The 16,442-nt window shown below is 50.4% G+C and overlaps 1 protein-coding gene across 7 annotated transcripts in view; it reads right to left on the bottom strand.

Annotated features, from left to right (window-relative positions):
- Nucleotides 1-8,978: 8,978 nt before the first annotated feature.
- PPFIA1 (PTPRF interacting protein alpha 1) overlaps nt 8,979-16,442 on the bottom strand; it is an 89,596-nt gene continuing 82,132 nt past the window's right edge. For 4 of the 7 annotated variants that reach the window (XM_032638803.1, XM_032638806.1, XM_032638808.1 and 1 more), the window contains 5 exons: nt 15,958-16,133; nt 15,185-15,253; nt 13,796-13,961; nt 11,052-11,120; nt 8,979-10,386 (listed from right to left, as the gene is read on the bottom strand). In XM_032638803.1, the coding sequence (XP_032494694.1) occupies nt 11,062-11,120; nt 13,796-13,961; nt 15,185-15,253; nt 15,958-16,133 (470 nt within the window). In that variant the 3' untranslated portion in view covers nt 8,979-10,386; nt 11,052-11,061. The remainder of the gene's footprint in view (nt 10,387-11,051; nt 11,121-13,795; nt 13,962-15,184; nt 15,254-15,957; nt 16,134-16,442) is intronic. The other 3 variants (XM_032638804.1, XM_032638807.1, XM_032638805.1) reach the window with 2 other exon arrangements.

The following is a 16,442-nucleotide window of genomic DNA, read 5'->3' as shown; positions in this document are numbered from 1 at the left end:
GCAGGGGGGAGGGAGAACAAGTAAGAGGTTCCCTCGCTCACTTCCCGAGGGGGGCAGCTGGTTCCCTCTATGGGGGGCGGGTAGGGGTGTGTCCTGGGGTCGGGCTGGAGCGGTGACTTAGGGGGTTTGCCCAGCCCTTTTTTTTTTTTTTTTCTTTTTGCGGTACGCGGGCCTCTCACTGTTGTGGCCTCTCCCGTTGGGGAGCACAGGCTCCAGACGCGCAGGCTCAGCGGCCATGGCTCACGGGCCCAGCCGCTCCGCGGCATGTGGGATCCTCCCGGACCGGGGCACGAACCCGCGTCCCCTGCATCGGCAGGCAGACTCTCAACCACTGCGCCACCAGGGAAGCCCCGCCCAGCCATTTGGGGGTGTTGTGTGCAGGGGGCATGCGCAGTACCCTGCTTCTGCTCCCGGCTCTTCAGAAGTGGCAGTTGGGTTTGGGGGCTTTTTGTATCTTGTTGTCCGTAATTGCCCCAACTGTACATGCACGCAGTTATTTTTAGTCCCTTAAAGTTTCTTTGTATTTTGTTGCTCAAGGAGATGTTTGTCCAGATGTAAGCACTGCAGCAAAGGGTCCCAGGTCCCAGGTCCCAGCCCGTCTCAGTGCAACCGTCACCACAACCGACCTTTGGAACATTTTCATCCCCCCCCGAGGAGACCCTGCTTGTTAGTGATCAATTTCTATCCACCCCACCCCACCCCAAGCAACCACTCATCTGCTTTCTCTCGATGAGCTGGAATTATTTTTTAAATATTTATTATATTACATAATTATATAATACATATGCCACATTCAATGAGCTGGAATTACTGCTTCCATTGTCCAGATTAGAATAACCAAAGCTCACAGGAGACTGGTCAGCAGGAAGGTGACGTGAGCTTTGTGACGCACAAAGACCACTCTGGGTGCTACGGGGAGGACAGACCATGCTTCAGAGTGACTTCTGGGGAAAAGGTGTGGCAGGTTCCCCCGCTGAAGCACTGTTTCTGCCCCTCAGGAGGGTGTGGGAAAGACCAGCTGGCCACCTAGCAACTATAGAACCGATGTAAACTTTGAAAAGCAAAAAGGTACAGCCATGTTCCAAGGTGAATACCTCTGTGGACCAAAAGTGAACAGAAATGCAAAGCAGTGGGCAGGCTGAGGCTGTGGGTCCACTTACACATGGATTATTTTCCAACAGTAAATGCGTTAGACCCACATGGTTCAAGGTTGGTTGAATCTTCGGCTGTGGAGCTATGGCTGTGGAGGAACCGCGTCTACAGAGGGCCCACTATAAATTATATTCAGATTTTTGACTTTGAGGAGGGCTGGCACCCCTAACCCCTGAGTGGCTCAAGGGTCACCTATGCACCAAGAAACACAATAAAACTGCAAACTCTCAAGAATCAAAAATCATAAAAGCTACCAGAGGGCTTCCCTGGTGGCGCAGTGGTTGAGAGTCCGCCTGCCGATGCAGGGGACGTGGGCTCGTGCCCCGGTCTGGGAGGATCCCACATGCCGCGGAGCGGCTGGGCCCGTGAGCCATGGCCGCTGAGCCTGCGCGTCCGGAGCCTGTGCTCCGCAAAGGGAGAGGCCACAACAGTGAGAGGCCCGTGTACGGCAAAAAAAAAAAAAAAAAAAAAAAAAAAAAAAATAGCTACCAAAATGAAAAGACAGATGGTTTACAAAAGGATGACAATGAGCCCTACTACAGACATGCCCTCTGCCTAAAGGGTGTCAGGTGACAGTGGGCTAGTATCTTTGAAGTGTTGAGAGAAAATAACCATCAATCTGGAATGTGATAATTTCCGAGAGTGTGTTGTACTTATTATGGACTGAATGGTGTTCCTGACCCCCAGCTCCTCAGAATGTGACTGTATTTGGAGATGAGATAGGGCCCTTAAGGACGTAACTAAGGTTAAGTGAGGTCATAAGGGTGAGGCCCTAACGTAATAGGACTGGTGTCCTTATGAGAAGAGGAGAAAAGGACACATACACACACAGAGGGATGTCCCCGTGAGGACACAGGGAGAAGACGGCCGTCTACGCGCACCGAGGAGAGAGGCCTCAGGAGGACCTGGCCCCACCCACATCTGGATCTGGAATTCCAGCCTCCAGGACAGGGGACAGTGATGTCTGTTGGTTAAAGCCCCTCGTGTGTGACATTGTATTGTAGCAGGCAGAGCAGACTCATACAGCCCTCAGCGTGTCCACCCCTCTTTGTTGTGTGACTGACCTAGCCGGTTTGGGCTATAATAACAGAATACCTTAGGCTGGGTGGCTTATAAATTTCTCTCTCACAGTTCTAGAGGCTGGGAGTCCCAGATCAAGGTGCCAGCAGAATTGGTGTCTGGTGAGAGCTGGCTTCCTGATTCATAGCCGGCCAGCTTCTCCTCGTGTCTTCACGTGGCGAGGGAGCTCTCTGGGTCTCTTTCATAAGAAAACTAATCCCATTCATGAGGTCTCCACCCTCAGGACCTAAGCATCTCCCAAAGGCCTCACCTCCACGTGCCGTCACACTGGGCATTAGGTTTCAACGTACGAATTGGCGGGGGGAACACAAACATTCAGTCCACAGCAGTGACATAACTGTTCCGCTTCTCAGGAAACAGATCTATTTCTCCAAGCTTTTGAATCTGGACTGGCATTGTGACATTCTGATCAATAGAACGTGGCAGAAATGACATTGTATGAATTCTATTTTTGGGGGGAGTGTCCCCCCACACCGCACGGCATGTGGGTTCTTAGTTCCCTGCCCAGGGATCGAACCCGTGCCCCCTGCAGTGGAAGCACGGAGTCTTAATCACTGGACCGCCAGGGAAGTCCCATTGCATGCATTCTAATGTTAGGGATCCTTAACATTACGGTGTTAGCCCTTACGATGCCTTGCTGCTTCCGGTCTTGCAGTCTTGGAACTTGACACTGCACTGCTGTGAAGAAGCTCCTGGAGTGTGAGAGACGCCACATGAAGGAGAACCCGGGCCTCTCAGCCGAAAGCCAGCACCAGCTTCCAGGTACTTGACTGAGACCGTCTCGGACTTCCCAGCCCCACGAGAGCTGTCAGGTGACTGCCATCTCGTAAGTGGTTCCAGGAAAGACCAGCAGAAGAACCACCCAGACTGCCAGTCCACCGAAGCAAGAGAAACAAGAAATCATTGTTTTTACCACTGAGTTTTGGGGTGGATTTTTACAAAGCAACAGATAAGACAGCAGATGGCGATCTTTCAGGGAATTGTGAAATCGATTTTCTGGGGGAGGAAAACAGCATAAAAAGTATATAAGACGGCAGAATAGAATATATGAGTTCATTTCACATGTAATAGTTGCAATTATCTATTGCTGTGTAATAAGGCACTCCAAAAGTTCATGGTGAAAAACCACCACCATTTTATGCTGAAACTTCATACGCTGGATCAGGAGTTTGGAAAGTGCAGGGGACGTGGCTCATCTTTGTTTTCGATGGAGCCTCGGCTGTGATAGATCAAATTTTGGGCCGTGGCTGGATGAACTGATTAGGGCCGTATGTCTGGGGCCTTGACTCTGTCTGCTGGGTGCATTCCTCGTTTCTTCTCCCCATCATGTCTTCAGGAACAGGAACGTCCAACTTGGCTTCTTCACTTCCAATAGGCTGGCAAGAGCCGCGAGGATCTCGCTCTGCACAGCTCTCCATGGGGCCAGCTTGGGCTTCCTTACAGCATGGTGGGCCTGGGTAGCTGGACTTCTTACTCGGTGGCTGGTTTCTGCAAGGCTTCTGCTGACCTCGCTTCAGAGGTCCGTGAACATCACACCTGCTACATTCTGTTGGTCAACCAGGTAAGTCACTGAGGCCAGCCCAGGCTTAAGGAGGTCGGGAGGGGGGGATTAAGACCCCACCTCTCAACGAGAGGAGCAGCAAAGAATGCAGCCTAGCGGGTATTTTGTCACATACTGTATTTCTAAGATGTCATTGCTTGTGAGACACATCCTGACTTCACGGGTAAAAAGATGTGAAAAAACGGTCCTAATAAAATTGATGAAATGTAGTGTATACATGCTGAGCTGTGGTGTAAAATGTTTTCCACTGTGGCTTGCTTAAAAGTTCAAAACTAGGCTAAATTACATTCCGGAGTGAGAGCCAAGAAGCAATTTCCAGACATCTAGTCCAGACGAAGACAGTTTGTCACATGGAGGATGTCCCTAAAATAACTATTAAAATTTTTGTTATGCTAAAAAAATTCACACGAATGCAAAAATAGCTTAATATAATAAACCTTCATGAAACCGTTACCCATCTTCTTTTCTTTCTTAACATCTTTATTGAAGTATAATTGCTTTACAATGGTGTGTTAGTTTCTGATTTATAACAAAGTGAATCAGTTATACATATACGTATGTTCCCATATCTCTTCCCTCTTGCATCTCCCTCCTTCCCACCCTCCCTATCCCACCCCTCTAGGTGGTCACAGAGCACCGAGCTGATCTCCCTGTGCTATGCGGCTGCTTCCCACTAGCTGTCTATTTTACGTTTGGTAGTGTATATATGTAAATGCTACTCTCTCACTTCGTCCCAGCTTACCCTTCCCCCTCCCCATGTCCTCAAGTCCATTCTCTATGTCTGCATCTTTATTCCTGTCCTGCCCCTAGGTTCATCAGAACCTTTTTTTCTTTTTGTAGATTTCATATATATATATATATATATATATATATATATATATATATATGGAATACATATATACGGTAGTTGCTTTTCTCTTTCTGACTTACTACACCCTGTATGACAGACTCTAGGTCCATGCACCTCATTACAAATAACTCAATTTCGTTCCTTTTTATGGCTGAGTAATGTTCCATTGTATGTATGTGCCACATCTTCTTTATCCATTCATCTGTCGATGGACACTTCCATCACCCATCTTTAACAGTTATCTCCCCACAGGGTCAATTTTGTTTGATCCATATCCTGACTTGTCCCTGCCCCAGGATTATTTTAAAGCAAATGCCAGACACTGTATTATTTCATCTGTAAATACTGGGGAATACTGTCTTTCCACGTGCCTTTTTTGTTGTAATCACAGTAATCCACTTGGCTTGGCGATAGATAATATTTACAGCCTTATTAATGGAAACAGTGGACATGGATTCAACCAACTTTGATTTAACTGTGTTGGGAGAGGAAAGGGCAGGGCAGAGGAATGCTAAACTTCCCAGCTACCATAAAGAGTCGCCAATCTGCAAAGTCTAAAATTGGTGAATCAAGGGTTTCCCTGGTGGCGCAGTGGTTAGGAATCCGCCTGCCGGTGCAGGGAACATGGATGCGAGCCCTGGCCCGGGAAGATCCCACATGCCGCGGAGCACCTAAGCCCATGTGCGCCACAACTACTGAGCCCGAGAGCCACAACTACTGAGCCCGAGAGCCACAACTACTGAAGCCCACGCGCCTAGAGCCCGGGCTCCTCAACAAGAGAAGCCACCACAACTAGAGAAAGCCCGCACGCAGCAACAGAGACCCAACGCTGCCAAAAATAAAAATACATTTATTTAAAAATATAAATAAATAAATAAAATTGGTGAATCAAGGGGCCACATTAAGCACAAATTACTTAGGAGTAAGGAAGCAACTAGAGGAAACAGTTAACCCAGCTGCACACGGACCACAGAAGGGGAAGTCAGAGAGTGGGGCCGCTGGGGTCTCACTTAAGTGATATACACGTTATTACTTTGATTAAAATAAAACATTAAAAAGAAAATAAGGTGGGGACTTCCCTGGTGGTTCAGTGGTTATGACTCCACACTCCCAATGCAGGGGCCCCGGGTTCGATTCCCTGGTCCGGGAACTAGATCTCACATGCATGCCACAACTGAGTTTGCATGCCACAGCTAAGGAGCCTGCCTACTGCAACTAAGGAGCCTGCCTGCCACAACTAAGACCCGCTGCAACCAAATACATAAATATTAAATTAAAAAAATTAAGATGTTGGAGAATTGATGACTAAAATCTCTTCGGCCCTATAGGTAGTGTAATACTACAATTCCTCAGTTACGTTTTCTTTTTTTTATATATAAATTTATTTATTTCATTTTTGGCTGCATTGGGTCTTTGCTGCTATGCGTGGCTTCCTCTAGTCGCAGCAAGCGGGGGCTTCTCTTTGTTGCGGAGCACAGGCTCTAGGTGCGCAGGCTTCAGTAGTTGTGGCGTGCAAGCTCAGTACTTGTGGTGCACGGGCGTAGCTGCTCCGCGGCACGAGGGACCTTACCGGACCAGGGCTCAAACCCGTGTCCCCTGCATTGGCAGGCGGATTCTTAACCACTGTGCCACCAGGTAAGTCCCCAGATCACTTTTTAATAGAGCAGAGCCCATCTGTCTACCTTGGCAGCTAGGGACACTCACTGGCCCACCCAGGTAATCCAAGGCGATCTCATTTAAACTTCCACTCCAGTTGAAAGAATACCTCTCCTACCAGTCAAACCTGTTTGCACGCCACGGGTCATTTTGATTATTTAAAAATATTTTCCATGTTCTACCTGGCCAGTCTCTGCCAGCACCTGCCAGGTCACTGTGAGCCGTCTGACGGTCCTTCCCCGCACGTCCCAGCCCAGCCCCCTGCTCTCTGCTCACAGCACCCTTCGAGGGTCCAGTCCCCACTAGAGGGCAGTCTCTGGGCAGGGCCAGTTCTAGCCATCCTGGTATCTCCAGGGCAGCAGGGTCTTCTCCAGAGTGCCTGATGGTGGTGGTCCCACAAAGATACGTCTGTGCACATCTCTGGAACTGGTGAATGTGACTTTATTTGGCAAAGTGATCTTTGTAGACATAATTAAGGATCTTGAGATGAGATCGCCTTGGATTACCCGGGTGGGCCGGTGGGAGGTGTTCTTATAAAGAGACAGAAGATGAGACACTCAGACGAGAGGCCACGTGAAGACAGAGCAGACTGGAGGGATGCGGCCACGGCCACGGAAGCCAGCAACCACCGAACACTGGGAGAGAGAATGGACCCTCCCCTCGAGCCTCCGCAAGGACCTGGCCCGCCTCCTCTCCCCCTGCACCTGCGCGCCGGGCGCAGGACTGCGCACAGTGCCGGTCTCAGACAGCAGTACCTGAAAAGGTGCCCCGCTGAGTCCAGGACATGAAACAGCAAAGGCACCGGCTACCCATTCTCACCAAGGGATTAAGCCAAGGAAATGTAAGAAACAAAAGGATCTGCGATATTTAGAAATGTATTGAGGACTTCCTTGGTGGCACAGCGGTTAAGAATCTGCCTGCCAGTGCAGGGGACACGGGTTCGAGCCCTGGTCCGGGAAGATCCCACGTGCCGCGGAGCAACTAAGCCCGTGCGCCACAACTACTGAGCCTGCGCTCTAGAGCCCGTGAGCCACAACTACTGAGCCCGCGTGCCACAACTACCGAAGCCCACGCGCCTAGAGCCCGTGCTCTGCAACAAGAGAAGCCACCACAATGAGAAGCCCGCACACCGCAACGAAGAGCAGCCCCCACTCACCACAACTAGAGAAAGCCCGCACGCAGCAACGGAGATCCAATGCAGCCAAAAATAAAAGTGAACAAATTTATAGAAGTGTACTGAATGACACGTGGGTAGTTACAACAGCAGCTGTGGTAGCACTTGGATATGCACCTACTCGTCTATCTGGCAAGAACACAGGAAAGACGGACTCTTCCGGATACCCCGGAAACCCGTCTTGGGTGAGGAGAGGACTTAGCTCGTAAAAGGCAAAGAACAAAAACTAAAACCACAGTGACCTCAAAAATGCGTGACGTGAAACTTAGAGAGATCCTTAAGGGTAGGATATGTAGACTAACAAAGAGTTTTTAATGGTGGGAAGAGTCAAGATCCTCTTTAACGTGACCACACTTGGACTGCAGACTGATTTCCCTCCCATCCCTGTGATGGGCAAAGCCCTGGGCACTGGCTGTGGAGGGAGCAGACCTAAGAAGCATGGCTAACGAGCGTTCTAAGAGAAGCGAAACTACAGAAACATCTCCTTACTGCTTTCTTTGGGTATTTCTCCATCGACACTTGTTTTTAAAGGCCTAAGTGGAATCAGTGAAACAAGTTGTCATGACTCAGGACTTGGCTTGCGCTATCACAGAGGCCATGAATCTAGAAGGACACAGCCCTGGGACCCTTGCGTGGCCACGTGGGAAGAGCAGGACACCAAGCCTGCACAGAGGAGGCGGAACTGAGGAGTGCGCGCGCACCACCACCAGCACGAGTGCCTCTGCTTCGCCACTTGCTCCAGCTCTCTGGCCTCACCTCAGCTTGGAACAGATCCCAGCTGCTGCTGCCCCACCGGCCGCTCCTAAAAACGCACCTCCTGCAAGAGCTGCTGTTCCGGCTGCCCTGACTGTGCCCAGGGCTGCGGCGGCACAGGGGTATCGGACAAGTGTGGCTGCCATGCCTGATGCGGGGGGAGAGCCTGCTCCCAGATGTACCCAGAGCTGTGATTACGATTCTGCATTAAAAATCTTTTTTCATACTTCCCTAACTCCCTTGCTACATTCTTGTTTCTATGGAATATGTGAATAAAACTTGCTGACTAAAAAAAAAAAAAAAAATTAAAAAGCACCCACACCCATACACACGCACGCGAACACGCGCACACCCCCGGGGCTCCTCCTTCGGGTCCAGGTCTGGGTTGCCCTCGGCCGCCCCATCCCCGGACTCCACAGGTGAGCCTACGCAGCTCCACGCTGTTTCCGACAATCGGCCCGGTGCCTGCGGCAGCAGGGGCTTCCAGGGCCCGGCTCCACGTAGGTACTGATGAGCGGGCGCCTCTGGCCTCCAGAACCGAGGGCACGAACACCTGGTCACCCTCTGGAGGACACCTGACCCTACACTCCCATCGTCCAGCCTTTTTAGTCTGTCCATCCATTCCTATAACAGAACTTCCATATGACGACACTGGCTCCAATGAGTCGGCCTGGAGCGGGAGATACAACAGCTGCGGTCAGTTCTCAGTAGGGGCACAGCTTACCCTCGTACTCTGTATTGGCAGTGGAAAATTCTGCTTCAGTACTTTATTGAAAGAAAGCAATAAATAATACTGTGATAAAAATAGTTCAAAAGTAGACTGTACATACTTTGTTACATAATCAGGAAGTTCACAAAAGATGAATAGAAAAACAGAACGGTAACAGTGAACTGTACAAGTAAATTAAAGGCAGAGCCCGAATGCAAAAAGACACGCCATCTCTGTCTACCGGTACATCAGCTGCGTAATAAATAATGCACCATGATCTGAACACATCTCTTGCTGGCTTTTTAATATGCCATTTAAAACGTAAAAGTTACATTTGCTACTTATACAATCCAAAATGGCTATATCGTCAAAATCTAAAAATGTACGACCAGGTCCATTCTTTAAACATGTTTACAGACAAATGTAAAAGGATGATTTACATCAGAAAAATAAGGCCTTGATTAGAGCCGCACTACATTGTTCTCAGCATCTCAGTGCCACCACCTCCCGCGTGCGCCAGTGTCTCCTCCGCGAGCGCGGCGCTTCGTGATTGGTCCTCTAAGAGTCGGCGCCCTTGACCCGGCTTCCCAGGAGGGGGGCGGGGAAGGGGGCGGGCGCGGCGGGCTGCGGGGGCCCAGCCCCCACCCCTCCCCCGGAGTCGCTCTTCCCCCAGCTCGCGGCTTCTGCCAGCCGCCCGAGACGAGGTGTCCGGATCCACAGAGGCCAGGCTGCGGGAGAGCTCCCCACCGGTCCGAAGGGGTTTTCAGAGCGTTCTGACCCCTTCAGTCCAAATTTGATTAGAAGCTGCTGTTTAACACCCCGTATTTTTAATCTCTTCACGCTACAGAGTAAAGCATTTCTTGCTAGAAAAAGGACAGCTAAGGTCAGTCATTAAAATACAACAACAATTGCTTGAAAGTAAGTTGGCTTCTTTCAAAATGACTGTTGTAGGGCCAGGTTACATTTTGTAAGGGATACTGCACACTGTGTCATGATGATTTTACAAACGCAGTAAAATCCTTTTCTCTGTCACGGTTTATCATTAAAAAATTAAACAAGAATAATTACAATAAAGGCATAATTTACAAAAGCCCTAGATTTGTTCATAGGATTTATACATACAAGCATTAAAGTACATTCCTTTGAAAGACTAAAATCAGATATAAGAACATGAATTGATCTGAAAGGATATTTATAGCCTGGATATACATGAAAAGGTAAGTAACTATATAAATGAAGTCATAAGTTTACATAAATATAAGAAACATTAAATTCTAAAATATTTTCTCTATGGTATTCATGAATTTTTCACTAATTAAAAACTCTGTAATAAAATATCTTAGGGTCCATATAACAAGTATTAACAGATTAAAGATTCCATTGAGCTCAAAATGTAGTCTTCGCTGGATTCAAAATGGGGCGTAATCACCTGTAGAAGTAGTGTGGGTAAACTGGAAAATAAAACAAAAGCAAGCGAGTCAGTCTCAGCTTCAAGTGCCCAAGCTCCTACCCCTCCACGACCCCCCCCCACCCCGCCCCGCAAGCCCTACGTTCTGTGCTTTGGCTGCTTTTAGAATGTAGGGACCAAGCGGATCACGGAGAGAATTCCTTGACTGACTTTCTTTTGACACACATCTAACAGCTGCTAATAAGAAAACCAATCATGCGTTCCAGCTGAGACGTGACAACGGAACCCTGAGAGCAGCGCGGGGAGGGCTGGGCTCCCGGGCCCACACCCACCCAGAGCACCACCCGCAGAGCAAGGGTGGCCCCTCAGCAGCGGCCGGCCCCGAGAGGCCGGCGCAGTTTCGTTTTAAAGTCGGGCCTCTGGACTGAGGCCACGGCGGCGCAGCCTCGTGAACCCTGACGCTCTGCGGCTTGCTCCCTTCGAGAAGGTGCACGCGAGACACGGTGCAGCAGCACCAATGACGCGGGAGCGACACCAGCACGCAGGGCAACGCGAGGGAGGCCCGGCCGCGCGCTGACCACTCCCGGCGGCAGCTAAGCGCCAAGGTCGCCTTCCGCTCTCCTGCCGCCCCGTCCCCCCGACGCTCCGGCGCCAGGGCGTGGCCTCCCCGCACCTGCGGGGCCGGGGCCAGGGCCGCCCTGTACTCACCGGCGTCGGCTCAGCAGGAGTAAGTCCTGACTGCAGCGGAGTCCAGCCTCTGCGCTCCCGCCACGCTGCCTGGTCCGACAAGCACGGGAGGGAGGAAGCGTGCAAACACAGCGTGCGGTTAGTGGTGGGACGCCACACGGGGGCACGAGGACGGACACGCACTCACATCCAGAGCGGCCACCTCCTGGGGGCTCTGGGGGGAACCACCGGAGGGGGAGGGGCGGACGAGCCGGAGAAAGGGAGCCTAAGGGCCACCGCGTGAGGGTCCCCTTCGCCTCCGCCACCATGGGGGGCACGGGGAGGTCACACTACAGCAGCAGCCGCAGTCAGATGACAGAGAAACGCCTGCACGGTGGGTGGCGACTACTCAGCGTGACCACGTGGTCCCTCCTTAAACCCTCTAGATTCAGAGAGCGCCTGGACTTCTCTTTCGCTGTATCCGCGAGGACGGTAGTCGGGCAACAGTGACAGCGGCCACGTGACGGGCCCCGCCAAGGGGACTGAAGCCCAGCACCGATGGCCTGGAGGCCCCGCGCTCTGTTGCCCCAGGGGGACCCGCCTGCCCTCTCTCCCCTGGGAGCCTTCCCCAGCGGCTTCGACAGTGGGCAGAGGGCAGAGGGCAGAGGACGGGGATGTAGCTAACAAAGCAGAAGCCCAGCGTCACTTTCCACCCGAAAGGATGTCACCACTGACGTTTTTTTTTCTCGTCAAGAAACAGGCTGTGGGGCCCAATAGGTACGCCCTCACCCCGCTTTAAACTGAGTCAGAAATTTCCATAACCCCTAGCAGAAATCCACTGCTCCCAACTCAACATTTTTCGTTTCCCCACAGGTCCACCAGGAACACACTTGACCAATATTTGGCCGCAGTTCCAGAAAGGGCTTAAGACAGCCGGTGCTGCTGATCGGAGCAGATCTTTTTTTGGTTGTTTTTAAAGCCATTGATTTGGACATTTTATTTTACTTTATTTATTTATATTTGGCCACACCACGTGGCACACAGGATCTTAGTTCCCGACCAGGGATCAAACCCGCGCCCCCTGCACTGGAAGCGTGGCGCCTTAACCACTGGGCCACCGGGGAAGTCCCGCACAGCATCTTTCTAAATCCTTCTGATCCTAAGAACCCCAGGGACCTGCTGCACTTTTTGCCTTCAAAAGCCATGAAAACAACCCATTTTAATGGTTTATGCCTTCCTTATCACACAGGGGAAGAAGTCATCTCCTATGTATTGCCTACACCTCTTTCTAGGAGTATTTTTAATTTACCAAAACCCTAATGTTAACATCACTGTGAGCATTTAACAGCGAAATGCGATTTATAACGAGGAGAATGGAAATGAAGCAGTGAGGAAAATGAGAAAGCACTCATTTAGACTATCCGATAAATTGAAGGCCAAGCTACGGTTAAAATCTGTAAAAATGGGGCTTCCCTGGTGGCGCAGTGGTTGAGAGTCCGCCTGCCGATGCAGGGGACACGGGTTCGTGCCCCGGTCCGGGAAGATCCCACGTGCCGCGGAGCGCCTGGGCCCGTAAGCCATGCCCGCTGAGCCTGTGCTCCGCAACGGGAGAGGCCGCAGCGGTGAGAGGCCCGCGTACCGCAAAAAAAACAAACAAAAAAAAAACAAATCTGTAAGCCGCCCTCACTAAAGTGTCCAGCTTATTTAGCAAAGGCTTCCCTACATGTACTTTGCTCTGATTTTCATACAGGCAAGTGACGGTAAAACTTACAAACCTACGCACGGGAAGGGCTGATAACAGGAGAAAACTGCAAACCCCGTCAGCACACTTCGAAAACCCCTCGCTCTCCTGCAGCCCGGCCACGGCAGGGGAGGACGTGGGGACGGCCTGAGTAACAGCAGCGCCGCAGCGGCCCTAAGGGCTCCGCCCTCACGGGACTGAGGACGCGCCAGGCGCTTTCCTGAGCCGTGACCCGCTCTGTGAATCACTCGTGTAACCGGCACGGCCAGCCGGGGAGGAGGGTGCCCCAAGACGACGCTTTCCCAGATGCGAAACTGAGGCGCGGTGCTCAAGGCGCCTCCTAGGCCGCAGGGCCAGACTCAGACCCAGGCCGTCCGTCTCTCGATTTTGCTGCCGAGTGGGGACACAGCAGCACTGAGAGCCCATCCTTAACTAGCGGTGCTCTCTGGCAGAGCGGTTGTCAAAGGGAAGAGCAGAGCTGGGTGTGAAACGACTACGGGCCCAGCCATGCTCGGGTGATGACTTCTCTCGGCCTCACCTTCTTCCCTCTCCCCGGCCTTCTACAGCGTGCAAGGGACAAATAACAGTGAGGACGGAGGGAGGACAGGAAGGTGGAGGTTATTGCAAATGGACTCAGTCATCCTTCTAGCGTGAAGAGAAGTCGAGGGGGAACTGGTGGGGTCTGAAAGCTACTATGTGCTCTTTTATGAAACAGCTTCTGAGCGCTGCCTGCCACACACACATCTTTACGAGCATGGGTGTCGATCTAACGCTCTGAGAACACACACGATTCTTAGTTTTTTTATTAGTCAGAAGAGTATGCTAATATTCAACCGGACAGGAACTGAAGAATTAAGACTGTATTACTGTTAAACTTTTATAAACAGGTGTTAGGATGCATTTTAAACATTTACACCTGGGCATGCAACAGTACTCAAGTGCCTCGTCACATATTAAGTAGGCCACTCTAGATCATTATTAACGCTCCAGTCCCAGAGCCGCTCAAGCCGCCTACCAACGGCTGGGGCAGCACTGCGTCACCTACCGTCCAGCTGCATCTTCTTTGGCTGCACAGAGGGCGAGGACAGAGAGGACGGGACCCGGAAGTTTGCGGGGAGAGTCTCTGCTGACCCGGCAGCTAAGCCACGAACATCCTTTGGTCTAAATTTTTTCCTCCAAGAAGGTGCTCTCCTAAAGCTTTTATCATCATCCTGGTGAATTAAAGGACAGAAAACGAGACAGATTTAAAAATAAAGGACAAAAGCATAAAGTTACCAGCCCTTTAAATGACTGAGCTTGTTACCGCATCTTTATTTCACCCCGTTCGTGACAACCATACGATTAGCTGGGAACTGTGGAGAGTGGCCGGGGGCCCGGGACCACTGATGCTGGGACCCTAACTGAGCATCAACCAGGACTGCCTGGGCCGCCCGGGTGTACGTCCCTCCTGACAATTACCAGGCGTCACTTCTTATCTTGAAGGAATCACCTTCTCGCTGTATAATATAGCACGTTTTTATTTGTCTTTAAAAACAGTTTTCGAGCTGTAAACAATTCTGTCTCACGCTGGGACAGAGCCAGCAAATGCTGCTTTAGGTGCCCTTCTACTCTCTTTGTCAAACTCGAGTTTCCTTAACGTCCAATGAAGAGAATAATGATAAGCGTGGGAATAAATGAGTCATGGTTTTGTGTAAGGGGAAATTAATATTTTGTGCTTTCCAGTATACTTATGAAACAGTCCCCCCAAAGCACAGGGGCTCTGGATTAGGGTAAGACATCCAGCTGGTCCCCAAAACACAACTTAGACTCCATTCCTAAGCTGAAACCAGTGTTTCACGATATAAAAAAAAATACCTTTGAGGGGTATCAAAAGTTAAATAGCGAAAATTAAAAAAAATACAAACCCCTATCTTACTGAAGCCATTCATTTTTTAAAAATCAATTTTATTTATTTATTTTTGGCTATGCGCTGGGTCTTTGTTGCTGCCCACGGGCTTTCCCTAGTTGCGGTGCGCAGGGGCTACTCTTCGTTGTGGTGCGCGGGCTTCTCACCGAGGGGGCTTCTTTTGTCGTGGAGCACGGGTTCTAGGCGCACGGGCTTCAGTAGTTGTGGCTCGCGGGCTCTAGAGCGCAGGGTCAGTAGTTGTGGCGCACGGGCTTAGCTGCTCCGCGGCATGTGGGACCTTCCCGGACCAGGGCTCGAACCCGTGTCCCCTGCATTGGCAGGCGGATTCTTAACCACTGTGCCACCAGGGAAGTCCAAAGAAATTTTTTAATAGCTCATTTGTTAATAAATTTTTAAGAGCAAAGCTTAACTTGTAAAGTAAAATTGTCTCCACATTTAGAAGAAATACCCTGACTACGTGGTTCGTACAAGTATGATAAGATAATGACTTTTAAAGTTGCATTAATGTAAAGTAAGCTGAAAACTTACTTCATCGAACCTTCTGTCGGTCCCCATGACCAAAAGGTTGTTAAACTCTCTTTCCAAGACAGCACGAGCCTGAAATCATAAAACAACACCACCCTACAGCTTTCAACAATCTCATCTGAATATCAGCATATCTGGACTGCTTTTTAAACCAAGACTTTAAAAACAAAACAAAGAGACTCAAACTCTGACAGTATTTTAAATCGGGGTTTAACATGGAGTCCACGGATGGCCTTTCGGGGAGAGGGATCCATGACCTCTTGGAAATTATATACAAAAGTGTGCTCTGTGGGTCGGTGCCGGTGGGAAGATCGGGGCACTGGCAAAAGTTATACAATCTCCCGCAGAAGAATAAAAAAATTCCCTCCTTCTCAAAGGAGCCCACAGTCACCGAGAACTGCAACTACGCGTAGAAACAAAATTAATAAAACCTTCATCTGACACACAAAGAGTGTTTCTCTTTCCACGGAAGAGCTAAATCTCGATACACGTCACTCTTACCAGAGTACTGACTTGAACGAAAGTTCCCCTTATTGTGTTTACTGTAAGACTCTCATGCTTCCAACGGAAAATGAAAAGTCAAAAGGCAAAAATACTGAGGAATGAAGCATTACAGACTTTGAACTATTACATGACGGACTTGGCATGGAATGAGATTGCTAGTGGTCTGAGATGTTGTCAAGTTTGGTCTCCATTCAGATAGGCAGCTACATGTCTGCGTGGGGAGAACGGACCACACACTGTGCCCCAGTGAAGGCCTGGCGTCTGGGCTGTACCTGTGTGTTCTGCGTGGGGATCTGTAACAAGAGGGCCAGCGCGTTGAAGTCGAAGGTTTCGTCTAAGGCCAGAAGGGCGCCGTGCACACCGCTCTCTACGAGATTGTTTGCGTATTCCTTGAGACCAATGGAGAGGATCCAGCGAATCACTCGATCATTGCTCCAAACGAGCACATCTGCAGATGAATAAAAAACACTTTTTTTTTTTTTTTTTTGCGGTACGCGGGCCTCTCACTGTTGTGGCCTCTCCCGTTGCGGAGCACAGGCTCCGCGGCCATGGCTCACGGGCCCAGCCGCTCCGCGGCATGTGGGATCTTCCCGGACCCGGGCACGAACTCGCGTCCCCTGCATCGGCAGGCGGACTCTCAACCACTGCGCCACCAGGGAAGCCCAAAAACACTTTTAAAGGTGGCCTCAGAAAGCTGTGTTCATCACGTATACCCTGCAGGCACGGTGGAAAGATCCCTACCGCGAAACTGACCCTT

The sequence above is a fragment of the Phocoena sinus genome, chromosome 8 (assembly GCF_008692025.1).
Source record: "Phocoena sinus isolate mPhoSin1 chromosome 8, mPhoSin1.pri, whole genome shotgun sequence".
Classification (NCBI taxonomy): Eukaryota; Metazoa; Chordata; class Mammalia; order Artiodactyla; family Phocoenidae; genus Phocoena; species Phocoena sinus.
The sequence above is the reverse complement of the archived record's forward strand: the minus strand, read 5'-3'. Positions and strand labels throughout refer to the sequence as shown.